General features: G+C 38.4%; 1 protein-coding gene across 1 annotated transcript; it reads left to right on the forward strand.

The window, feature by feature from the left end:
• GTF2B (general transcription factor IIB) lies at positions 1–27,537 on the forward strand. Its single transcript, XM_006218747.3, has 7 exons — positions 1–122; positions 4,245–4,351; positions 20,258–20,391; positions 22,683–22,829; positions 22,967–23,096; positions 24,074–24,355; positions 27,112–27,537. The coding sequence occupies exons 1-7, from the start codon at positions 106–108 to the stop codon at positions 27,243–27,245; spliced, it is 951 nt and encodes a 316-aa protein (XP_006218809.1). The 5' UTR covers positions 1–105; the 3' UTR covers positions 27,246–27,537.

The following is a 27,537-nucleotide window of genomic DNA, read 5'->3' on the forward strand; positions in this document are numbered from 1 at the left end:
GTGACTCGCTTATAAAAGCCCGTCTCGAAGCGTCTCGTCGCCAGTCTCTTCCTGTTCGCTTTGCGGTTGGCGGTGGTTGTTTCTGGGGCCGCAGCGGCTGTGAAGATGGCGTCTACCAGCCGGTTAGTACGTCCGGCCGAGCCGGGCCAGCTGAGGGGCGGGCCGAGAGTGCGGGGCTTGCTGGGCGGCCACCTCCGCTGCCGCGTCGGGCGAAACGCCCCGGAGGTGCGGGGAGAGGCGGCGGGACCGGCTGGCCGACCCGGACAAAGGCGCTTCCAGACGCGGGGCTGTCAGGGGTGTCGCCGGGGGAACTGAGCCGTCGGCGTTTCCCCTCCAGCGTCTTCGGTCTTTTCTCACCCAGACACCACCCTGCGGGGGATGCGGTGTTCCCGGCCCCTGGCCTCACGTCTTTGGCGGATCTTTCAACCGCTTTTTTTTCCTCGTTATTTTTTTCTGCGCTTGTTTTTCCACCTATGGCTCAACCAGCCCTAAGGTCCATGAGTCGTCCTTTCCAAAGAACGGGCAGGGGTTAGTTCTAGGCCCCTATCGATCTGACAGCTAGAAAGCTAGGGACGTCAGCAGTGGTAAGCCTGATGGAAACTGACTGCCACCCCGGAGGCCTTTTGAAGTGGAAGTTAGGGCATTTCTGAAGAACTGACAAGTTCCCTTCTGAGAGATTTCCTTAAAAATGTCTTCTGCGTACTCCTGAAGCTCTTGCGTGCAAAAATGATATGCTGGGAAGTCACTCTTCTATATATTTTTAAAATGTGTTGTTCTCATAGCTGTAGGACATGCATACAGTGCCATTTGAGACAGCCTTAATCCTGGGACGTGAGAAATGCTCGCAGACCCTAATTATATCTCTAGTGACCACTATGAGGTAGATACTAGAATTTCTGCGTAAGTGTAAACTGAGTCACGCCAGTGTTGACTTTTCCAAGGCTAGTGTTAAGAGTGTGGAGTCTCAGATGTCTATTTCCTGTTATCACACTTGGGCTGGAGTTAACTCATAACATATTAAAAGTATCAGTTTAGGTTCTGGTAGCTTCTGGAAGGCAAGGCAACTCTGGAGTAATTTTTCTGGACTTGTTACCTGTGGAATTGAGTTCCCAGTGAAAACCATTATCACAAAATAGTAAGCTGGAGATGTCCAGGCCCTTTTTGGTAACTGCTAGGCTTTCTACTGTATGCTGCTGGGTTTAAAAAGGTGGCGGCGAGGGTAGGCAGCTTTACCTGGAACAACCTGAAAACAGGTAATAAAGCCAAAGACAACTTGTTTACTGATTGTAATTCTATGATTGGATGCTCAATTATTCTGCCTGGGTGTGTCTCTGTCAGGCAAGGCTTCCTTGTAGGCAAATGGAGAACTAGTTTCTCTGAGATACTCAACTATGGCCTGTAGTCTGTCGTGGCAATAGATCTGAAGGATAAACGTGGTCATACTTGAGCACAGCTTTTGTATGTCATAGAGCAGGGTATGGGATCTGTAAGAAATGTAATTGTTATTTGTGTGGTAAATTCACCTGACAGTCTTTACTGAAATAATACATTTCTTTTGTGTGCCTTTAATTTCTTCATTTGTTTAAAAAAAAAAAACCTTTGAAATAAGTTTTTCTAGGCATGTCCAGCTCTTAAATATATGTCACTGCAGCTGTCCATCTCTTGAGGTTTTTCTACCAGTGAGAACAAAAGTAAATATATTTCTGTCCTTAACTTCCTTTTTTTTTCCCCTCCCTGAGGAAGATGCACAGTTGTTAGAACATGAAACTGCCTGGTGTTTTCACAGAGAAGAACACAAAAGAACACAGATCTAAACTCCACCACTTACTAGTTCTGTGACTTCAGGAAAATCATTCTCTGAGAATAATCTTTAAAATGCAGATAATGCTTAATTTGTAGGGTTGCTGTGAAGACTAATCATTTATGGATAGTACTGGACATGTACTGGCATGTCCAGTAGGCACTGAATGAATGATAGCTGTAAAATGAAATTTGGGCTTTTCTGGCTCCTTAGGTAGCCTAAATTGTTGTAGTGGCAATGGTGGTGGTTTACTTCATCCCTTCCCTCTTTCTCTCCCAGGCTTCCCCCACCACTCCACTGTTGTAGTTCCTCCTTTGTATTGCCCTTGTGGGTCATTTCTTTAAAAGTTGACTTCTTGAGCACAGTTTCATTTTGCTTTGGCTAGGTAACGCATGCAAATTGTACAAAAGCGAGAAGAAAGTGAAAAGCAGTTTCCTTCCTTCCCTAGCTCCTAGTCATCTAATTCTTCTCCAGAGTAGCCAAGGTAGCCAGTTTCTTGGTGTTTTCCTGGTGATTCTATGCTTTTACAAACGTAAGCTTGTAGTCCCAACCTCTTTTCCTTCCCAAAAGTGATCTAATACAAACGCTGTACGCTACCTTGTTTTCTACCTTTTTTCATGAAGTTAGCACATATTTTAAGTGTACAGTTAAATTACAAAGTGAGCACATACACCTAGCTACCGCCCAGGTGAAGAAATCAAATACCACTAGCACCCTGGAAGCCTCTTTTATGCTCTCAATCATTAACTCTTCCCAAAGTTAACCACATCCTGACTTCTAACACCATAGACTTACTTTGCTGGATTTAAACTTTATGTATAAATGGCATATGTATTCCTCCATGTGTCATTTCTTTTGATCAGTATTTTGAACTTCCTTCATGTTATTACATATAACTGTAGTTCCTACTTTTTTCAGTTTTGTATAAAATCCCTACCTTACTCTTTCCACTTAGCATATTTTTGAAATGTTTCCGAATCATTTTTATATGTATATACACGCACACAATATTTTGTCTACGTTTTAGCAGTGCAAAATATATCAGTCCTCTGTATACTGTGTGCCACATGGCTGCCCATTTTATGCATTTGTAATTAGTGTTACCCTGCTAACATTTTATTTTGACACTGTTTAAAAATAATGTATACTAATTTCTTAATAGTTTGTCATAATTTTTTAAGATACTTTTAGTAGGAATTTTATGGAATAAGCATACCATCTTTCCCCTATTTTCCCAGCGAAAAGATTCAAGATGGGTTCTGGTTAGCCTGAATATATAAATTTGGGGAACGTGGACTATTTTATCAGTTTTTCAGTGGGAATCACCTTCTTTGTTGAAAGTTAACATTCTGAATTGTATTTGCTGGTTTGAGAAGCTTTATTCAAAGCCACAAATACCTATTTACATACTTTAAGGATGGTTGATGTTGTCTTTTACATGTTTATTTGTGATGGCTACAACATAACCTTGTTCAGTATTACTTCAGGTGAACTTTTAAAAAGTGCTTGTTTTTGGTGATACCGACATTTGTGATTGCAAAGTCATACAGAAATAATTATTAAATCTGTTAGTTTCTTTGTTGCTTTTTAAAACTGGTTCTGTCAGGTCATTTAGGGCTGATGTGTTTCCCCCAAACTGCCTTATTTTCAAAATAAAATAATCTGAGCAAATTATTATCACAGATAGATTAAAAAGTAGCTTTTGAAACCATTTCTTAGGGGAAGGGTACGGCTCAGTGATAGAGTGCGTGCTTAGCATGCACAAGGTCCTAGGTTCAATCTGCAGTACCTCCATTAAAAATAAATAAATCTAATTAACACCAACCCCTCCAAAAAAAATAAATACATAAAAAGCACCATGAAACCATTTCTTGAATGCTAACAAACTCAGTCCTGGACTAAAAAATGAAATCCTCAGGTCTTAAGTCAGCAGAGCCCCATCTGCCACCCTCCTTTGTGTACCTGCTAGGTTCAGTGTACTCTTCTGTTAGTGAGAGATACAACAGGAAGGGGAACACAGACTTGATGTGTATTCTCTGACCAGAGAAATAAGTGGCAAGAGTCAGGAACGCAGATAGGTGTGTGCAAATGTCGGCACATTATTATGGTAGCTAGTCGTTTCTGTGCTAATTAGGATCTGTAAACATTTTGGTAGCCTACATGTTAAAAAGAAGAGCACTTGTTTTCCATTTAAGTTTTTAAAGTGTTCCGTGTCTGCAAACCAGTAACTGTTCTTAAAAAAAAAGTTCCAGTGGGATCTGTTAATTACTAGCTAGGACTTAAAGTAGCCTGACTAGGAAGTTTATTTTGAAAATTTAACTTAAATGTATTATAAATATGTAATATTTGGGAAGTGTTCAAATCCTCCTTTTTTCCGCCTGAAGACTAGTATGTTGTATTTTGGTTAGGAGGATATTAAAAAAAATTTTTTTTTTCCATTTAGTTTGGATGCTCTTCCAAGAGTCACATGTCCAAACCATCCAGATGCAATCTTAGTGGAGGACTACAGAGCTGGTGATATGATCTGTCCTGAATGTGGCCTGGTTGTAGGTGAGTGGGTACTACGGTTTTAACCGAAATCACTATTTAGGGTATTTTGCCTCTGTGTATTTTCCAAACTCTTTTAGTGAATACAAGTAATTCACATTTATTGTAAAACAAAAAGAATTAGAAAAGAGTAAAATCAAAGACACCACATTTTATTGTTTATATAAATGCATATATTTCATGATGTAGCATAGGAGGGAATATCGAAAACTGACTTAGGTGATCCAAAAGAAAAGGCTCTTAGTCTCCTGGGTCCTTACGCCTAATTAAGTATTTGATGTACACTCATGCATATGAAATAATGAATAAATGTCATCTAAATTTGGTGGCTTTTATATATTTACACATGATTTATTTCGGAGTAATAAAGGTATCTGTCTGTACTAAGTCTCATCCAAGGCCCTTTAGTCGGCAAAAGAGATTTGTTTTAATTTTCATTTGCTTATATGGAATTGTTCATATTTAGAAATTTCTGTTATAAAATTGTTACTGCCAAAAATAGTACTTCTTAAAATTTCACTTTTATTCCTATTTGCTCACTAATCTAGATATGCAGCATTACTTTAGAATAAAGATGGTCTGTTAAAAAAAATGTTCTCATGAGCGGGTTGCAGCCAGCACCTGAGGAAAGGAGTAGTACTTAGCCACTTGAAGTACTCAGGAATGAAACTGCCAGTAGGACTGTGGGAGGTATAAGGGAAGCACTGGTGGTGGTATACTGTGGAAGGATCTGACTTGGAGGACATCTGTAGTGTTACGCCAAGTAAGCTGCTTGCCTCAGACCTCCAATGGGAGTTTTAAATTGTACAGAGTTGTTAATAGGAATTTGAATCCGTTTGTAGTTACATTCTGCTCAATAAGCAATATAAACAGCTAATGTACTTACTAAATGCTAGGCACTGTTCTAGGTGACTTACATGCCCTGGTGATCATTAGAGAAATCTGTGATGTGAGAACCAACATCTTCATTTTAGAGATGAGGAAACTGAAGTTTAAGTAGTTTGGCAGTCTAGCTCCAGTGTCTGCATGGGAACCAAATTTCTATCATGCCGTTGTTTTTCATAAAAAATGAGTTTCAATCTGAGATTAGCAAACTATGACCCGTCGCATATTTTTAATATTGCCTGCATGCTAGGAAAGGCTTTTTTAATGGTTGAAAAAGTCAAAATAATAGTATTTTGGGACACGTGAAAATATTATCAAATTCAAACTTCAGTGCCCATAAATAAAGTTTTATTGGAACATAGCCAGACTCACTTGCTGATATACTGTCTGGCTGCTCTTATATTACAATAGCAGAACTTAATGGTTGCAGCGAAACCATATGTGGTGCTCTCATCACATCCTGCTGCTCCCTGTGCCGCAAGTCTGATGCAGTTACAAATCCACAGCATTCTCAGGGCCAAGCGTAGCTCCATACTGCAGTATTTTACTTATTCTGTTACCATTACATGCCTATCATGTCAAAATAAGGGGAAAAAGTGAACTTTGAATGTCATGCTTTTAAGGCACAGTGGAGTGTAGGTGGTTACTGAATTAGTTGGTAAAGTATTGTATTTATTATGCAGTGATAGATGTGCCAGAAGAATACGACAAATGTTGACATTAGCAGATTAAGCACTCATCACAATACCACTAACTCAGGCAAACAATGGTCAGAAAATTTAGAGTGTAAAGGGAAATATCTCATCACAGCAGAGTTTCTTCACAAAAATTAAAGAATAAAAATAGGGCTGCAGCTAAAGTAAGTTTGAGTGGTTCATTTGCAGGCCAAGCAGGGAAAGACATTTACCAATGATGAGTTAATTCGTGTTTGATTGCAGTAGCTAAAGAAATGTGTCCAGAGAAAATAAACTTATTGAAGACTATCAGCCTCTCAGCAGAAACAGCCATTTGAAGAGTTGAAGACATTGGGACTGATATCAATAGTCAATTAAAGGTCAGGGTGATTTATTTCAAGTATTTTTCTAGACTCTGGATGACTAGACAGGTGTTACTGATACCACTGAGTTGTTTATTCAAGGAGTCAGTGCAGAGTTTGAAGTGACTATGAACCAGCTGCATGGAGCAACTACAGGAGAAACTACTTCCAAATAAGTTGCAAGAACACTGATTCACTGCAACCTGAAGTGGAATCTGCCAGGGTATATTAAAAATACTACGTGGAGCAGAAGTCTTAGTTGGACAAATTTACAAAGAATGTGAAAATGTAAGAATTTTAAAGCCTGTAGTTACTCACTGTGTTATTCATCAGGTACATTGTGGGAAAGGTTTGAATCTATCATGTGTTACTGATGCAGTAGAGTCATTTGTGAACTTCATTCACTCTCATGGACTTCATTGTCATCAGATCTGTAAGTTTTTGTCAGAAGCTGAATATCCTGACTTGCCCTACCACACAATAAATTGGTAGCTTAGCAGTGGCAAAGTTTTCTTGTGTGTGTTTTTTTTGTTTGTTTGTTTTTAGGTCAGGGCCAAGGTTGAAATTTTTCTGAACCAGTGCTGCCTTCAACCACTATTGATTGAACTGGCTTAGGAAGTTAGGTTTTCCTGCAGACTTGCTAATATTTCTTAATGAATTCAACCTGGAACTGCAAGGCAAAATAATGCCTGTATATTGATTACACCGTAGTAAAGTCAATTTGACAACAACTTAACACTATTTGAATCACAAGTAATATCAGATTGCTTTAATATATTTTATATACCTTCATTGCTGTCAGAAGTTAAAACAAGAACTAAAGATTTTCCTTGCCACACAGATCTGCAGTGGATGTTTGCCAAATTCAAACTATATTTTAATCAGTGTTTTTCAGACCTGGATGCAAATGGAAAGGAAATTTTCATATTTCAAAAACATTTAACTGCAATTAAGGAGCTTCCACTTAACCTTCAATTGGAAGTGGTTAATCTACAATGTAATCACATGTTAAAAGGCAAATATCAGATGAATGTAATAAAATTCCGTAAATGCCTTCCAAGCAATGAATATGCTCAATTAAAATCATATGCTTGCAGATTAATACCAGTATTTGATAGTACTTATGTGTGTGAAAAAGACATTTCTAAAAATGGAATACATAAAATCTTAACACAGCATTGACAGATGAACATTTGTAATTGATTTTGATGATAGGAAACACTAACTTTGAACCCCAAATAAGTGAAATGTTATCCTCCAAAAGAGAATTCTATTTTTCTCAGTAGTAGAAATAGATTACAACAAATTATCCTGTTTATTATATTTTTTAATTTCATCCATTAAAAAACTAGTGGATTTTTCTTTTTCTATATCAATACCTTTGTAATATTCTCAGTTTGCTCTCTTGACCCATAGAGCCAAAAATATTTACTGTGGCCCTTTACAGAAAATGCTGACCTTTAAGTTAAATGAGAGCATTCTAATTCTCTCAAAGTACTAAGATCAAACGGATATGTAAAAGTGAGACAGAGACAGAAGACTGAAGATAATTTTAGATTCATGGCTCTCCTAAGCTCTGTAGCCATTTAAAAAGAAGTAGTGCAAAAATCCTGCATTATATTTCCAGTCCTTCCATCACCTTCATTTCCACTTTGACTAGCAGGATAGTTGGGTAAAAATAAGCAACTGGAGAAGGAAGATACAATTCACAAGTTTTCTGTGCTTTTTTGTGCTTGGAATCACTAATTTTTACTTGCATTTTTCTGCTATATCAAACCAAAGAAAGTTAACTTCCTTTTAGTTTTGCTTTATTATTAGTCTTGAACACTATTAAAACAACTGTATTCTAACGAAACCTACTGCCTTAGATTTTAAGGCCTGAAAATTTAAAAAATATATAAACTTTTCTGTGTTTCTATATAAACAAATATGTTCGTGATACTGGTTTTCTGACATAAAATATAACAAACGTTTGTTTTAGAACACACAGTGGCCTGACTCACAGATATTTGTGGTTAAATGTGTAAAATGATGTCCTGCAAGTGAAGAATCTGTTCCATAACCAGACAAGGGCAGGCGGGCAAGAGTCTGCTAACAAAGGTCTATTTTGCTGAAGATACCATCAGTCAAATTATGTTGAAAATAGTTTAATTGAACATGATACTCCAGAAGTCTAAATTTTTAAGACACATTAAATGTACATATATACAAAACGTATGTCATTGTCATATATCAGTAATAAATTTAGGTTTGCTTCATCATGCTGGTTTAAAGGCATATGGTCTTTGTTGCCAGCTCAATTAAACCTTTAATACTATGGAGATAGGGAAGAAACTAAGCTGGGCAGATATTCTGCAATCCTCTAAGGGCATATAAAAGTGTTGTGGCGTTTTCACATTTGAGATACTGATATTCATACAGATTTATATCTAGACAACATCATCATGTTTTTCCAAGTAAGCTTGGTGTACGTTGTTTGTACTTGGCCGTAACATTTTACACTAAGTTTTTAGGTTATAGCATTTATTGAATAAGCAATTTGAATAGCCATCTGTTTAAATAATCACCAGACAACTTTAGAAACTGAAACTCTTTTAGAATTGTTTTTGGAGAACTCTGCACTTGATTTTTAATATGTTCTTGAAACAGTGCAGCCCATTGTCACTAACTCCCCTTAATTTTAAACTCAAGACTAGATGCTGCCCAGCTGTCTTCACAGCTGTGTATTACCCCTTTCAACTGAATCAGCAAGTAGGAGAGCCCATTACTGTCATCTTTTTAAGTGAAATAATTCATAATACAGAAAGTGTATTTTATATGATATAAAATATCTTTTCTCCAGTTCCTGATAACACTTTTCTCACTGTCCTTCAAACCTTCATTCATAGGCTTCTTGAGGCCCACCACTCAGTCTCAAAACTGGTACAACATGAACTTTCTTAAGGCAACATCAGCATCATACTTTGAGGAACCAATTTCCTTCTTTTCTTTTCTTTTCTTTCTTTCCTCATCTTTCTCTTTCTCTCTTTTTCTCCCTCCCTACCTCCCTCTCCCCTCTTTCTACCCCCCTTCTCTCTCTCTCCCTATTTCTGTTTCAGTTAGATAACACACCACCTCAAAACTTAGTGGCTTGTAACAAACATTTTATTTTGCTCATAATTTTCTGGGCCATTGTTTCTCTTCCCTGGCACTGGCTGGACCTGGGGGATTCACTTCGGTAATGGCTTCTTCATCTGCGTTTCCGGTGCTTTGTGCTCCCTTGACCTCCCCACATGAGTCTGTCTTCCTCTGAAGCGTCTCCATAGTTGTGTTAATCATATTTCACACATGGTGATTGGTTTCTAAGAGAGATATCCTAAGAGCAAGTGTTTGGAGAGAAATGGAAGCTGGACTCAAGTAGTTAAGGGCTATGCCTAGAACAGGATCACTCCTCCATTCTAGTTAAAGCAGTCCTAGGACCCACCTGGATGGGACGGGGAGGAGGAATAGGCGCCACCTCAGTGTGAGGGTGACAGGGTCATTTTGCAGAAGAACATGGGGTGGGAGATATTATTGCTGCCATCTTTGGAAAATACAATTTGTTACATGTTTGATGCTTTTGTTTAATTTTCCCCCAGTATTTAAATGGTTATGTAGTATTCAGTCTGTCCTATAATTTAGGTTGTTTCCAATTTCTTGTTTTTGTATAATTTTTATTTATAGGTTATTTCCAATTTTATGGCTATTTTTAGTACTATTTTAACATGTAATATTTGTTTAATTGATTTTCCTCTATGAATTATAGGGTTATTGTTTTAGACATATGAAGTATTATGATTTGTCATTGGTGGTCCCATCAGTGACCCTTGAGATATTGGTAGTGATCTCTAAAATAGGGCCAATTTTTAAATCAACACTGTCATTTCTACCATGAAACTATTGGCTCTAACAGTACTGTTTGTGGGGTTTTTTCCCCCTGAATCCTGTGTGATTGTGTCATTTTAAAGGTTGAGCATTAGGTGGCAGTATAATCATACGTAAATTATCAGTTTATTCATAAATTTGACCTTGTGTGTTGTTGATACATGATTTATAGGCTGCAGAGTGTTAGGTTAGTAAGCTGTTATAACAGCTATTAAAACATGAAACTGGCTATCAAGACTTTTATAAATTAGGATTTCAACAATGAGGTATTGTATAGAACTGTTTCTAGTTAAAGCCACATTTTGTGTACAATTTAAAACTAATTCTCTCTCTCTTTTTTTTTCCTAACGGAGGTACTGGGGATTGAACCCAGGACCTCATGAATGCTAAGCACACCCTCTACCACTGAGCTGTGCCGCTTGCCTCCCCCAAAACTAGTTCTGTCGTTGTTCTTAAAAGTAATGTAAGGAAAATACTAGAAAATAGTTTAGATGAATTTGAAAGAGAAAAATGAGTCAATTTGACCATCCCCTCCTGACGTCAATCCAGATATTGTTTATACCAGTGAATCTGAGACATGGAGGTGAATGTGCATGAGGAATCAGCTGAGAAATTTGTTCGCAAGGATTCCAGGCCCCACTTGCAGAAACCCTAGCTCAGGTCACACATTGGTAATGGGTAGAGAACAGATCTGTACTATTAACTTTATGATTTGCCACATTCTTTGAGGTCTCTGTACTTCTAGTTTTCATCTTTGTTTTCATCAGTTTTCTTTGTCTCCAGACCTACGCTGCAGATTCCTGTAGGGCAGGTACCTCTGTGTGTCTGTAGTTCCCGGTATAACTCGGAGTCAGTGACCCTGGAGTCTAGGCTTGGCCCTACTAGTTAGTTAGTCATGTTAACTATAGTCAAGTTAAGTAATTTCTCCAAGCTTAACTTTCTTTATAAGCAAAATAAACAACCCCCCCCCAGAAGGGCCATGTACCAAGCATCTCAGATTTTTTAGGAATTTTTTAAGAATCAAATGAGATAATGTATGAAATATATAGTATAATTTTATATGAGACTTCAGTGATACGTATTTTGGGGTTGTAAGTACTCCTTTTTCTTAACCTTGTAGAAGAGGGTGATTCTGAGTGGGAGACGCCGTCCTTCACAGCAAGTCCATTGCAGGATGTGTCTGAGTAATTGTCATGTGTCTGGTATACTTAATGTTGCAGCTGTAGTATTTAAACATCATTGGGTTACCATCTTTAAATTTACGTGAGTAGTGTTCCCTAAAAGGAAAATACTCAGATTTAGTTTAATGTGGCCAAGTTATATTTTTAAATTAAGGAATATTTGTATTCACTTTCAAATTCTTGCTTTGTTAGCTCCTGTAAGTCCCCAGGGACAGCCTTCTTGCCTAATTCAGAATTTTTAATTTAGACACTACTTTTCTTTTAAGCATTGGAGACCTACTAATTTTACTTGGTTGACACAATCACTCTTTGAGGTAGTTTTTTTCATTCTACAGAAAGGGAAACTGAGGTATGTACGGAGTGTTTGGGTAATTAATTCAAGATTCCACAACTAGTAAGTGACAAAGCCACTTAAATCCAGATCTGTAGGACTTAAAAGCCTTTGGTCTTTGTACTATGTATTTCTGTTAAACACTGTGCTGATCAGGGAGAGCGACAGAAAGATGAGCAAGCCCTGGAGCAGCTCTGTCTGGTGTGTGGAAGGGAGAAGGGTAAATTAATACCACAGAGCATGGCAGAAGTTCTAGTACGTATCTTCCAAGTTTGATGAGAACATGTCGGAAGGAAGCGAGGACTCCTGGGGAAATCACTGTTGAATTTACGTTGAGACGTGGTCATGAAGAGTTAGTAAGGGTTTATGGAGGTAAAGTCATTCCAGGTAGAGGGAGAAGGAAACGCGTTCCGTGGGATAGAAGCCTGGAAGCCTTAGTATGTGAATGGCTAACGCGTTGTGACTGGGTTAGGATATGTCTATCAGAGCTGCAGCTCCTTAGCTTAGATGCTGCTGCTGCAGACCTCCCTGCCTGTATTTGAGGAAAAGCAAGGTGTTCAGATATTCAGGGATGGAACTTAACAAATGTATTTTCCTTTATAAACTATTTTCTAAACAGTTTTTTTTTGGTTTTTTTTTTTCTTTTTGTTTGTGTTTTTAAGGGTCTTAACATCATGGTTAAAGTAGGCTTTTGTGGGCTGGTCTGGGAAATTAACCATGAGATGGTTTGTTTCAGGATAATTCATTTTGCGTTCGTACTCAGTTTACATTATGGGAACATAAACTGATTTGAAGACTGGCTATATTATTAATAGTATTTCTTTATAAAGTATCTCTTGGTCAAAGTTGCCTTCAAAATTATCTTTAATGCAAGATTTCTTATAAGAATGTATTTTAACCCTAGACTGAAAAATTAGGATTTTTTGAAATACCTTAAGAAGGAATGGTAGAAAGGGTTAAATGAGTGAGGTGGGTGCAGAAGCTAATGATATATTTCATTTTCAGCATTAGATTTAACAAATAATGTGTTGGCTTAAACAGTTTTCCAAAGCACCTTGATTTTTTTAAATTAAAAAAATTCAGTGCTTTTGGTTTACCCATCTTGAATAATACATTTTGATTATTGATGTTTTACACTTTTCATGTATGATAATATGAAAATGTAGTTTTACACTAAGTGGGTTTAGATAAATCTAGCCTATGAAGACAAGTATTTTGGGGATTATTGTTCCAAGACTCTTGCCACTACAGGTTGTATGCCAAAATGCTTGCTTAAATAAGAACAATTTCCAGAAAGATAGCAGAAACAATTGAAATTCTGGGCAGTTCCTCTTAATATTCCCTTTTTAAAAAGTTCTTTTTTATTTACAGTAAGAAACAGAGAACAAAATTCTGATAGTCTAGGCCAGGTTGGAAAATCAGGCTATCCTCCAATATTGGCTTTCTGGCTGCTTTTGGTACATTGGAGTTTTCCCATGCACTATTAAGATTGCTAACTTAAGCTGTTGTGGTTTTAATATTGTGCTACAAAATACCTTTGGTTGTATTTACAGTTTATGGCTTGCACAGTAAGGAGGTTAAATGTCTGTTTACTTCAGACTATAAGGCAAAGAACCTTGTTTCAACTGGACGTTCTTTCCAGCCTCTCTCTCCCTACCTCATTATTCCTTGTAGTTTGTGCTACAAGGAATACCTATTCACCAACTCTTTCGTACTAAGACTCCCCCAGTTTTTAACTGGGCTTGTGGCTGCCCAGCCAGCCTGTATTTCCCAGCTTCCCTTGCAGTTAGGTATAGCCATGTGATTAAGTTCTAAATAATGGGTTGTAATAGAAGAGGTATGTGCAACTCTAGATCCTGCCCTAAGGGATGTGCTTTCTCTTTCTCCCCTTCCCGCTGGCTAGAATGAGGGAACTACCAACAGCCACCATGTGCTACAGAACACAGGTCATGGTGAAGGTGGCTTATCAAAAAGATAGGAGAAGCCTGAGAGTCCCACTGATCAAAACTATTAACTTTGGACTGTTAACCTGAGAACGTTCTGTTTTGTTTAAGTCACTGTTATTTTTGCTTTGATTACAAACCTACCTGTATCCTTCCTCATACATTTTTAGAATCATACTGGGAGTTTATTTTTGTTTGGGTTATCTGTTGTCTGCCAGGGGTTTGTGAGTACCCAGAGAGACTGACAGCCGGCGTTGGTGGATTGGAACCGGTTTTCCAACAACACTGCCACCACTGGACTTGGACTGACAATTATTTATTACAGGATGAATAAACATAAAAATCAACATGAGGCTTATGGATACAAACAGCAATGAAGAAGAACAGTGATCTTGTGGACTTAACAGGAAATTCTGCCCCTGACATAGTTTACTAAAAAAATTAGACAAAATAACTGATTTTTGTGATCAGTGAAATAAAGCTTCCTTAATGTCTCTATTAATTGTGATCAGAAAGAAATAAGATAGCACAAGGAGACAAACACAGTAAACGTGTTTTGGTTCGCAATTAGCTGACATAACAATCCAGAAAGTTGAATCAGTAAAGCAGAAAACACACCCGAGAATGTGGAGGTGGGTGTTGGAAAGTGATAGAGGTGAGAGAGCCATTGTGGTACTACTTGAACATCCAGGTAAATATGAGAAAGTATTACAGTTACAATAGAAGAAGACCTTACATTCCTCTCAGAAGCCCCCTGGGGTTGCAAAGCAAGACCCCCACCTACTAGGGAATGTATCATTTTAACATTTAAGAAGTTTTTTAAATAAAAACTTGCAAGCAGCCAAATGGTAAAAATATTACTTTGAAAGGATCAAAACTTTTATTGACAGGTTGCTTCTCTGTGACAAATGCTAAAATACAGTAAAGTTAACTCTGAGTCCTCAGTTTGTTGTGTGACACAAAAAGGAAGTCATAGAACAGTCTTTTTAAAATGAACTTATACAGAAATCTACAAAAATGTGGAGCTGTGAATTCTGTTTGCTGATGGTCATGTGGAATACATGCTGATGCATTCTTCACTGATGCCTGATGACTCTTCACTGATAATTCTGATTCTTCTTCTTTGGGCTACACGGTACAGTTTTATTTCCCCACTCCCTTTGAAGTTAAGCATCACCCCTTCACTGGCTTTGGCCAGTGGCATGTGACTGGAAATGTTCTTATTAGAAACCATTAAGGCAGTGCATGATTCACATTCCCATTTCCCTAGCACGTGACTGGCATGTCTCCAGGGGTAGGGATTCCATCATCTTGAATAAGGATGGCATGGAAAGCAGTCCTTTCCCCCTGTAGACATGTAGTATGAATAAGAAAGAAGTCTTCATTTTAAACCACCCATCTTCTGAAACTTTGTATTACCCACGAATAACTTAGTTTATCTTAACACATAAGTACTAGAAGAATAAAAACCCACAGACAACTTAGTTAGCTTTTATGAGGTAAGAAAAACACTATGGTCTGCTAAGATGACAGACACTTAATAAACTCAGCACTTATTCTTCGTACAAGATGCTCTGAATTACAGTAGAACGGTGCTTTAATAGAAGACTTTTTAGTTCAGCTGTTACTTTCATGCATAATGTTGAAATATTGGAGACGTTTCTGTTTTAAATCAAAGGCATTGTTTTGAAACTTCCAACAAGTGCTTTAGATATAAAATAGAAATGGGAGTTAAGCATTGGAAGGGGAACAGGTTCTTTCCACTGATGGAATTCTATATCTGGATTATTCAGATCAAGTTTTAAAAATTAATACTCTATTAAAAGTTGCTGAATATAAGCATGTAAAATATTACAGCAATTACTTGTTAGAAAATGAGATTTTTAACCAAAGAAAAAGGTCTAAATGTGACATATGTGTGATCTGAAAGATCTTGAAAAAGAGTGTATTCTCTTGTCCAGGAAGATTGATAAAAATTGTTCTGTCACTCCTTCCAAAATGTATAGGTTTGCAGTTTAATTCAAAATCAACTATTTTGATGGGAGTGAATTTTAATTTTTAAGTTATTAAGGAATTATTGCAGACAGTAAAGTGCTTAGATCCCAGATGTACGGTTTGAGCTTTGACATTGCATGTGCTGGTGTGCCCTGCACAGCGGTCAAGGTGTCTAGACCAGTTCTGTCACCTCAGAAGTTCCCTCCTGCTGCGGAGTCAGTCACTGCTGCCCCCACCCCCACCCAACAGCCGCCACTGTACTGATTTCTATCCTCCTATTTTGTCTGTTTTTGAACTTTCTATAAATAGAATCATATAGTATGTTCTTTTTTGTGACTGACTTTTTTGGCTCCAAGTAGTGTTTTTGAAATGCGTTTCTGTTACCGCAAGTGTTAGTAGTTGATTTGCTGAGGGGTAGTCCATTGTTTCCATATTCCTTTTGATGGACATCTGGGTGTTTCTAGCTTTTAGCTAACATGGGTAATGCTGCTATGCACATTCCTGTATGAGACTTTTGTAGGCAAATTCTTCGGAGTGGAAATCATAAGGTAGGTAGGTGCTGAAGTGGTTGAACCATTTTAAAACTGGTGTGAATGATTTTGGCGATTAATCTTAATTTCTCCTTGAAAAATAAAGAGATGAAACTCATTCTCTTTAGAATATAGTAATATGTCTTAGTGAATAAATACTCTTTAGGCACCACTATCTCAATATACGGATTGAGAACTGTACACGTGTGTAATACCTGAATATACACACTGCATCGGTTTACCTCTCCGGATGGGGAGCTTGATCAGAGTGTTAGCGATCATACGCTGCAGGCGGAGGCAGGACGGGTGCTGTTTCATATGGCGTAGTAGTGCTGTTGGCTGTTAAAACCTTATATATAGACTTTATACCTGGTGTTAATTTTACAGAAACCAGCATGTGGTTAAGAAAGGAACTGGTAAAACTTGGCATGTTTCTCTGTTTCTAGAACATTAAAGGATGTGTGAGGTGGTGTCTGCGCGCACACATGCTAATTGGCAAGCTGCTCCCTTGTCCCGGGTTGATTATACCCAAACTTTGTGACTGTCTTGTGCGCTTACTCCTTGAAAAGATTCTATATTGCAGTTTCCTTCTAGAGTAACTTTAAAAAATGCTGCCGCGTTTAGATTTTGTTCAAGAAAATCCTTTCTGTATTCTGACCTTTTTTTTTTTCCCTGAATGGTCTGCCCTGTTTCTTGTTACTCATGCACTTAATCTGATGGTCTAGTTGTAGTTTCATGATGTGCTATTTGAGTTATTTTGGAAATTTTATTTCTTACAAATGCTATGTTTTGAGCAATAAAGTGTGAAAAGAGAGAAAGGCTCTTAAGACAAACCACAGATTGTTGAATGAGTCATGTAGATCATTCCCACGTATGTGGAAAAATTACATCACTGCCCAGTTCTGAGTTTTCTATTTATACTATCCTAGGCCAGCTTCCCTGCCCCCCACCCACCCAAATCCAACTTGGCTTTTTTGAGGCAGCACAAAGTAAGCAGTAAAAGAAACTCATGGTAAGTTACTTTTGGAACAAAGGAAAATGCTGTGAAATGAAGTATCTTGGCTAACTAATACTTTAGAGTTCTAGAGAGACTTACAAGATGTGAGTTAGTAAAGATAAAGTATTCTCTTAGTGTATTCATTGTGTTAATTAAAATATCAAAAGTTAATGATGACTATTCAGCCATAAAAAGAATAAAATACTGCCATTTGCAGCAACATGGATGGACCTGGAGATGATCATTCTAAGTAAAGTAAGCCAGAAAGGAAGAAAAATACCATATATCACTTACATGTGGAATCTAAAAAAAGGACACAAATGAAGTTATTTTTTACAAAATAGAAACAGACTCACAGACATAGAAAACAAACTTATGGTTACCAGGGGGAAAGAGGGTGGGAAGGGATAAACTGGGAGTCTGAGATTTGCAAAAATTTTTTTGAAATGGAGGTACTGGTGATTGAACCCAGCTCCCTTGTGCGTGCTAAGCATGCACTTTACCAATGAGCTATACCCTACCCCCCAAGATTTGCAAGTATTAACTTCTATATATAAAGTAGATAAATAAGTTTATACTTTATAGCACAGAGAACTATATTCAGCATCTTGTGACCTATAATGAAAAAGAATATGAAAATGAATGTATGTATATTCATGTATGACTGAAGCATTGTGCTGTACACCAGAAATTGACACATTGTAAACTGACTATACTTCAATTTAAAAAGTTGATGATGACATTTGGTTTTTTTTAACTTAAAATTTAGCAAGTAACTCTAGATTTGAAGGCCACAGTAGTTTTTTGTGTTGCTCACATTTGTATTTTTATTTCAGTGACCAGGAAAGTTAGAACCACTTTTCTTCCTTTGAAAACATGGAATGTAGAGATAGCATGATATCACTTTAGTTGATGGATGCTATTTCAGGGGCTAAACTTTGTCTAAAAATCTTGTTTTGGTGTTTTGATAGAACTTTAGTGAAAAGAGCTTATCATGGAACAGGCACAATATAATCTAATTTTAATCTTAGAAAAAAACATGTTTGTACACATGAGGGAAAGGACAGAAAGAATATATACCAGAATGTTTTCAGTGGCTGTCTCTGGGTATTGGGAACACAGGTGATTTTGTTTTGCTTATAGAGCTATTTTTTGTAAGCAGCTGTTCTTTATGAAAAGGAAGAAAAATCAGTCTTTAGAGTGGGCTCTGAGACGTGGGCCTTGCTTAGTACTGTAGTGAGGCTCAGTGCACAACTACAGGTTTTGTTACTTTCTGGTATGTTTTAAAAATCATTATTAATTTATATAATTAGAATTGCTTCTGAAGTTTAGTGATGTTTGTTACTATGAGGAGGAAGCAGAGAAATCCATCGTGATCATCCCATCCGTTTCACTTCTTATTTGGGCCACCTTCTCAATCTCTGATCCACTGAAGTTGCCTTATAACTGATCTCCCTGCTTCTGCTCTCCTTGGCCATTCTTATTGCTTATAGGTATGGCAGATGGGGACCCTGCCTCCATGTCAGTTCCCCAGTGACATGGACACATGATAGTCCAAGATCATCTGGTTAATCCCAAACGGTTTGAGTGTCCAGAGAAAAACAGGTTTTTCCAAAACCATCAGAAATGGGTGATTCTGTTGTGTATTTACCTGCTTTGTTAAATGAAACACTGAGGTCAGATTGTGATCACTGTGCTCTTGTTTGTGAGCATTTTAGTTTACGTACCATGCATCAAATCGTTTGCGATTTGGCATAGTTTACACTGAGTTCCTTCCTTCTGTTCCCTCCCTGCCCCCTTGGCTGTGCTGCTGACCATGCACCCGCAGCAGCTTTCCGATACTTCTGTTTTACAGCTGCTGCTCTTCTTACTCAGAGTGAATGCCAGAATGTCAGAGTATTTGTCACCTTGCTTTTTCTTTATAGCAGTAAATAGCTAAAGTCAAGCAACTCACTCTAAATTGCTTTTTAAGCACTTCTTGTATACTGTACCTGTATTAGCTTATTTAATCTTTCCAATCTTTAAAATGAGGTTATTGGGGAAATTCTAAGTTGAGGAAGCAAAAGCACAGAAATGAGGAAATGTCCAAGGCTAAGCAACAACTGGTGGAGTCCCCTGTCAGCCGTTGTGCTACTTGCCTCTGAGAGTCAGGCTTCTTTTAGTTGCTGGAGTAATTGATTTCTGCCATTCCGTGTTCCTTTCTGCTCACTGTGTAAAGATGAAAATAGCCTGACTCTTGCTTTCAGCTTTATCACACTGGTGGAAAAGCTCACGTTCGCAAATGCAATATAGAACAGACTCTGGAATCCCATTCAGATTTCAGTTCTACCTGTGTGATCTTGAGAAATTAATCTTATTTCTGATGTGGCAATAAAAGTGATACCTACCTTTATCAGTGCCCCACATGCAAGTGTTTGTTGCTGACTTTTGTCTATGATGAAGTTATTAACAGCCGTTGAGTGTTCCCCCAGAGCAGTAATGTACACCGGATCTCTCCATGTCTGGTTTCTTGGCGAGATGTATTTAGCCACTGCCTCTTTGCCTAAGAGGAAAAGCTTGCCTACCTTTCTGCTTACTGATTCTAGGCTTCAAGTTTATTCTGTATAAATTGTTTGCCCCAAAATACTCTTTCATCAAATAGTTACTAAAACATAAGCTTAGGCTTAGTTCTTTGCAAAGCATTGCCCATAAAAGCTTTGTAATTTTTTTCTAATGCTCACTTGTGTTTTAATACCATTATGAACAGCTTTCTATTTTTTTTCCATGCCTGTTGCACATTTTGTGCAAATTTTGGTTCTTCATTGTTATATTACTTTATCTTTGCATCACATGAATAGCTTTATTTTGCTATTTGTCCTTATTTTGACTAATTCTTTCTTCCAGAAGTCAGAATATGATTAATCAGAGCAGTGTTTAAAGAGGGTTATAATTGGGACTGGCACAATAGGTAAAGAAATGCTTTGGGACAAATGTCTGAGACAAGATACTTAACACTGAAGCCCAGATGTTCTTGTTGAGGTGTCTTGGGAATAAAAGGGCTGAGTCGGGCATTAGACAGTGTTCAATAAATCCTGTCTTGACGACTTAGATTTGTGCTTGTATTCTTAGGTGACCGGGTTATCGACGTGGGATCTGAGTGGAGAACTTTCAGCAACGATAAAGCAACAAAAGATCCATCTCGAGTTGGAGATGCTCAGAATCCTCTTCTGAGTGATGGAGATTTGTCCACTATGATCGGCAAGGTAATACATCCACTTGGGAGGAAGTACCAAGTGTGGACTGACCAAAGGGCTGGGAGTTCGGAAACTACAGAAGCGTCAGTCATTGCCCCAGGGCGGAGTCGTGACCTGAGAATCACATTTGCCAGTAATACCATTGTGAAGGATGTGCATTTCTTCCATCTTAAGGGGGAGACCAACAGATTTAAGTCGCAGAATCCTTACATCTCAGGCCCTTGTTTTCATGAAGCAGTTTCACACACAAAAATGAGTGTTGTATGATCCTTAAGAGTTCATATTGCCGTGTTCTTGAATGCTGGGGATGTCTACTCTTTCCCTCCATACCACCTCAGGTAAATCTCAGTGTAGACAGTTTTCTAATACTGCTGAATGGATGACGTTCCTCAGCTTCACTGTCCTCATCAGTAAAGTGAGGATGACACTTCATAGAGGTGTCGAGGGTCAGTGGGAGTGCACGTGAAGCGTCGTGACACGGGTAGTGTGTGGTGTGTGCTCAGTTAATGCTGCTGCTCGCACACAAGGCAGCAGCAGAATCTTCCTGGCAGCCTGGCCTTTTTTTTTTCCCCTTTTACCTGAACTGGAAGTCGCAGTGGCAGTATTCCAGAGGCCTCATCGAGGAAGTGTGTGCTATTTTAGGGCTTAATCTGTACTACTGCAGTGTCTATTTTTAAGAAAGTATTAAAAAGCAGGTCATTATTTTTTCATGCTCTATGAACTACGTATTAAATTTGAAAAATACAGGCTAGATGAAAAAGTTTGTAATGTTGAGAAATATTTTAAGTAGGTGGTTTTTGCATTTGCTTTAGCTTTCCAGGCTGAAAAAAAATTGTACTGAGGACATTTAAAAATGTTTTAAGATTGCAGCTAACTGACACTAACTTTTATTAATGCTTAATTTTTTTCAATAGGAAATACATGATTCGAAAACAAAAATGTAAAAAGAACACAGTAATTTTTCCTCACCCTTAACGCCCAAACTCTCAGTTCCTACTGCAGCCCCCTTTCCCTGTCAGAAACAGGTAACCACTATTACTAGGTTCTCCTGTGTGCTTTGAAAGTATTTATGCCTGTGTGGCAAAGCAATTTTTGAGATGCTGCATTTGTCGTGCTAAACTTCTGTGTATTTGGGGATATTTCTGGACTTCTGTCCTTTCTCTAACCTGGTCTAGTTAGTCAGATGCCACACCACTCTGTTCTTATATCTGGGAGCATTAATCCTCGTTTATTGCCCCCTTTCAGCATTTTCTTCACTAGTCTTTTCCATTAAAAGTTTAGGATCATTTTATGTAGTTAAAAAAAACTCTCAAAACCTGGTTATTATTTTCACTGAGATTTTGGTTAGATTTATTTGGAAATTGACTTCTAGAGAATTGAATTCTTAATGAAGAACCTTCCTGTCCAAAGACTTGGCATCCGTTGCCATTTCCTTAGGTCATGTGTGTCCCTCAACGGATGTTTTAAAATTTTTCCCCATGAAGATCTTGCGTGTTTCTTAAGTTGACCCCTCAATATTTTGTCTTTTTTGTTGCTGTTGTTATTGGAGCTTTTTGTTTCTCTAACTGGTTGGTTACACACATGTAGGCTGTTGATTTCTGTTTGTTAATTTTGACCTTGCCGCGCTAAAGAATTCTTGCTGTTTACGGTAGTTTCGGGTTTTCTTGAGTGTTCTGCATATATACGATACTAGCTGCAAATAGTTTATCACTTCCTTCTCAGATTTATACTTTAAATCTTTTGCCGAATTTAATATAATAATATAATTGTTATGTAATTACATTATGTAATTGTAATTACATAATACTGGCTAGTTTTTCTAGCACAGTGTGGGGAAATTGTGCTGGTAGGAAGCGCCTTTGTCTTCTGTCTCTGGTGGTGGTGCTGCTAACGCCTCCACTAATCATTTTGCTGGGCTTGGGCTTGGGTGAGTGGCTTTCTAGTAAGAAGCACCTATTGTGTTTCATGAGTTTATCAGAAAATGGATTTTGAGTTTTGTTTTCTTAGCCTTTCTTAGCACATTAGGAGCTGAGCGTGTGGTTTTTCTCCTTAGTTCTATTAATATGATGGTTTATATTAGACTTTCTACTAATATTTTTATATTTGAAGTCTTTGCTACAAACCTCTTTGAAACCATCTTAAGCTAGTACTTTTTCTGAAAATTGAGGAATAGAGAGGATGCTCGGGGTAGATTTCTTGGCAATATGGAGTCAGATGGTATAAGTTAAGTTTTGTTAGAAATCGATCATTTGGGTTTTCAAAATTTTTTTGCATGAGGTTACAAAACTTCTGTTTTATAGGGAACAGGAGCTGCAAGTTTTGATGAATTTGGTAATTCTAAGTACCAGAATCGGAGAACGATGAGTAGTTCCGATCGGGCAATGATGAATGCCTTCAAGGAAATCACCACCATGGCAGACAGAATCAACCTCCCTCGGAATATAGTTGTAAGTTCTTGTCTGTCTGTATTTAAGCCATACTGGCATTGGCTTCACTAGTATAATTTAGTGAATACATGAAACTTTGATCTTGCAACTAATTAAATGGCCTAGAGTTAAACAAACTTAGTTTCTCTGCTTTGAAGGATCGAACAAATAATTTATTCAAGCAAGTGTATGAACAGAAGAGCCTGAAGGGAAGAGCTAATGATGCCATAGCTTCCGCTTGTCTCTATATTGCCTGCAGACAGGAAGGGGTGCCCAGGACATTTAAAGGTAAGTTTTTACTTGCATAGATTTAAGTGTTACCTGTTTTGTAGTAAACAGACCAAAGGCAAGAAGCTGTGACACTGAGTGGCTAAGTCATGTCTTCCTGGTTACATGCACTAATCCACCTCAGCGACTTTCCAAGTGTTACCTTACCTCCTTCCTTGACAAAAATTCATTCCGTGATTTAATTGACCATGTTCTTTTCAGGCTGTTTTCTTTCCCCATGTGAAGTCATTTTAGTGCATGTAAGCCCTGTGTTCTTTGCTAGTAACATCTTCTGACTGTCCTGGGGGCTTTGAGGCCTGGCGTGAGAAGCCAGAGTTGGCCTTTGGCGTGGTCCGTACGCCGGAGGCACAGGGATGGGTTCTGCTCCTAGCACAGGTCTCTGCAGGAGAGGGAGTCGAGCCTTAGAAAGCGTCAGTGACGTTTTTTCTCCTTAGTTGGACAGTTTGCATGCTCATGCTTAAGTCAGAGGCTTTGAGAGAGCCAGAATTTTTAATCCAGTTTGCAGTTCACCCATAAATATGTGACAGCATTTTCACAGTGTTGCTGTGACACTTCCACATTTTAGCTTAAGACTGTGATTACCCTTCATTCATCCACAGATACTTCTTTTTCACATTTTCTTGTGCCAAAGTAAAGAGGCAGTGGCCGTTACCATCATCATTTGATTATTACGAGTAAAACTAGGCTTTGTTAGATTTATTCTGAAAGTGGTAGTTGAAGTTTTAGAGTAACAGAGTCAGATGTTTGGTCTCATTTCGCTGTCGCCTAAAGTTGCAGGGTTCATGCACACGTGTGACATCTTTAGCTTGAGTCTTTTCTTTCATCTTCTTGATACTTTCCTTAAAGCAGATTAACATAAATATCAAAGAAGTTTTTGATTGGTTGAAGAGACTTACTTGATGAATTGAAACTTGAGAGAAGTTACTGGACTATGTGCCTTCTGTGGATTGATTTACTTACATTTCTTTTTCTTTTAGAAATATGTGCTGTATCACGAATTTCTAAGAAAGAAATCGGTCGATGTTTTAAGCTTATTTTGAAAGCTTTAGAAACCAGCGTGGATTTGATTACAACTGGGGACTTCATGTCCAGGTTTTGCTCCAACCTTTGTCTCCCTAAGCAAGTGCAGATGGCGGCCACGCACATAGCCCGCAAGGCCGTGGAGCTGGACTTGGTTCCTGGCCGGAGCCCGATATCTGTGGCAGCGGCGGCCATTTACATGGCCTCGCAGGCGTCGGCGGAGAAGAGGACCCAGAAAGGTAGCGCTCGTCATCCGGGAGGGCGGGCCGAGGGGCGAGGGCTGCGGGCAGCGTGTGATTGCGTCTGCGCTCCTGGTGCGAAGCCGGCAGGCACGCCGCTCTCTGTCGGACTTCTCGCAGCATCAAACAAATAGACGGTTTATGTCAACCCTGCATTGTCAAATGATGGTTAGCACTTCTTAAGTAGTAAGCTATTTTTTAATTAAGGTATGTGTGTTGTTTTTTTAGACATATTTTTGCGCACTTAATAGACCATGGTATAGTATAAACTTTAAGTTTTATATGCACTGGGACCCCCAAAAATTCCTCTGACTGGCTTTATTGCAATGTTGGCTTTACTGCAGTGGTCTGGAACTGAACCTCCAGGTAGTCCGGTAAATATCCAGAACCCGCATTTAGGAGGTAGTTCCTTAGCATTAGAACTTAAGAAAGTACAGTATTTTGCTTGTAAGTGGCTCATAAATAAAAATATTTGGAGGCATAACCCTGTGTACAGACTTAACTTTTTTTGTGAGTAATTTTAGGTTGTACATTTTTCATTTTTAGAAGTTTTTATTTGTTCCCTCTAAATATTCCTGGTTATTTTAAATAGTCTCTTTTTTTCCTCTCAAATTTTACCTTTTTAACTCTTGAGAGGAGGTGGTCGTGCTTTGTTCCTCATTGCCTGGCACGGCGCCCTCAGGACAGGCACGCTGTAAATGTGTGCTGACCATCGAGTTTCACCTTCCTGTGGAACCTGTTCTCTTTCTTCTTCCGTGTGCCGTCCACAGCTCTGTCATGAAAATGCTGACACAGGTGGTTCAGACTCTGCAGCCGTTTTTGAATTTGCTCTGGTAGGAGAACTTTCAGACGGAGGTATTTAGTGAATGTCTTTACAAGCATGTATTCATTAATTTCTTCTGTGGTCCTCACGAAGATTTATAAAGAAGGAGAAGTCGGTTCTAAATTTAAAAGTGAGGCAGTGAACTTACTTGCTGCAGTGACTGTAACACCCTGTTCACAGCGGCCTTTTACCTTCGCTTAGGCCGTATGTTTCTATATTAATAAAAGTAATAAATTATACAGAAGAATGATTAGAAAGAAGCAGCCATCCATTAGGTATGTAAATGTGCCACTGTCCATTCTCTTTGGCCTTCGCTTTTATTTTTTAAGGAAATTGTGAGTCTCCTGGGAGAATTTTGAGAAGTTGTGGCTGGGCAGGTCGTCCTTACCTTCGTTCCAAGTCGTAAAGTTTATTCTAATCAGCACAAAAATGTTGAGCTTGGCACTTTGCTACTGTTTGTGTTTTGCGTGAAGTTCTGCTTTGTTTTTTCTAATTTAAGGTCCGGTCCTTCCCTGCCCAGCAGCCAGCAGACATTCACGTAGTTGACATTCATTGGTACCTATATCTAGAGAAACTGTAATGCAGCATGAGACAAGGAAATTTTAAAGTAGCTAACTATGCACTGATGGAGGTGTCCATGCTAAAAAGCCGTAAAATCTCATTGATTTGAATTGGCTGTGAAAAGGTGGCAATGAATTTGTATTAAAGAGGGTGTGTGTTTTAAAAATCTATTTTGATTAAGTATAGCTAACCAAATAATTAAATGGCTCTCCTTTGGGACTTCTAATAAAGAAAAGTGACACCTAGTGACTTTACAGAGAGTAAGTAGATCCTAGGGTTCTGTAACGGGCTGTAGGAATAACTCATGAGCTCAATATATATGCTCAAGCATGCATTTATTGTAATAGTGAAAGCCTGCATTATGCTGTAATATATAGCTGCTCCATCTCACACGTATTAAGTAGAAAAAGAGGTTGTAGAACAGCACTTACAGTGTGACCCCATTTTGCTTTTTTTTAAGGTTTGCAGCTGTTTTGTTTACAAGTATACATTGAACACAGTGAAATACAGGCTGGTGTATGAAGCCTAGTTAGTGGTAGTGTAACAGTATGTGTCATTTTGATGATTACATTATTGTAAACAACAAATTACATTGAAAAATTAATACGATAAAATTCTTGGTCATAATGTTAGTAAGAAATACAATATATAAATTGAAAATATGATTGCTTACAATTTGAAAATGAGAGTGAACTCATTGGAACCTAACGGAAGAACCTCTTAATAGAAATTTGCTAGGGGAGATGTTGCAGGGTCAGTTTTTTTTCTTTTCTGGTAGGGGAGTCTTTTTTTTTTTTTTTAATAGCTTTATTGTGATATGGCTCCTGTACAGTACAATTTGATGAATTTTGATAGATGTGTATACACCAGTGAAACCACTGCCACAATCAAGATAGCTATCATTTCCATCACTCCCCAAGAGGTGCAATTTTCGAATTCGTTGCAGGGGAACTTTTAAACACAGAAATAATAAAGTGAATTTCTTTACAAGAATGTATTCATGGATTACTTCTGTGATCCTCAAAAGGATTTCTTGTGAAGAAAACAAGTCAGTGCTAAATATAATGACCAGTATAATAGTTATCACACGTCGTGCTGTGCCCTGAGCACTGTTCAAAATGTTTTATGTATAAAACCTTTTAATACCAACGTGCAGCCTTTGAGATGGTGAGTACTAACCCCACTGCGTTGTCGCTGTAGCCCTGCTTTCTGCTTTTCAGAATGTATTTCCATTATCAGTTTTTAAGAATCAGCATTTTTGTCCTGTTTTTCACTGAGCCGCGTTATCCCACCATGTCCCGCAGATGGGAATGCAGGTAGGAGCAGGGAGGTGGGTGGAAGTTCGACTGATGTTTTGCTGTCTGTCTTCTAGAAATTGGAGACATTGCTGGTGTTGCCGATGTCACAATCAGACAGTCCTACAGACTCATCTACCCTCGGGCCCCGGATCTGTTTCCTACAGACTTCAAATTTGACACCCCCGTGGACAAACTCCCACAGCTTTAAACTGAGGCAGCTAACGTCAGACTCCTCTGCACACGGAACCCTGCCTGCCTGTTGCACACGGCCCGCACGCCGTGCCGGGCAGGGCCTGCGTGAGGGGGAACGAGAGACGTGGTACGCATTCCAGGCCCAAATGTTGATCGCTTGGCATTCTGTATGTATATACTAGTGAAACATATTTAATGATTTAAATTTCTTATTGAACTTGCTTTCTTTTGTAGTAATCTAGGAAACTGTATTTTGGAAGATATTTGAAATTATATAATTCTTGAATAAAACGTTTTTCAAAACTAAA

Source organism: Vicugna pacos, chromosome 13, assembly GCF_048564905.1.
Source record: "Vicugna pacos chromosome 13, VicPac4, whole genome shotgun sequence".
Taxonomy (NCBI): Eukaryota; Metazoa; Chordata; class Mammalia; order Artiodactyla; family Camelidae; genus Vicugna; species Vicugna pacos.

Bases quoted from the DNA above. Each gene is read 5' to 3' on its own strand.
- GTF2B (XM_006218747.3), top strand. The intron at 4,352-20,257 runs GTGAGTGGGTAC...TTGTATTCTTAG, and splicing joins TGAATGTGGCCTGGTTGTAG to GTGACCGGGTTATCGACGTG. The intron at 23,097-24,073 runs GTAAGTTTTTAC...TTTTTCTTTTAG, and splicing joins GGTGCCCAGGACATTTAAAG to AAATATGTGCTGTATCACGA.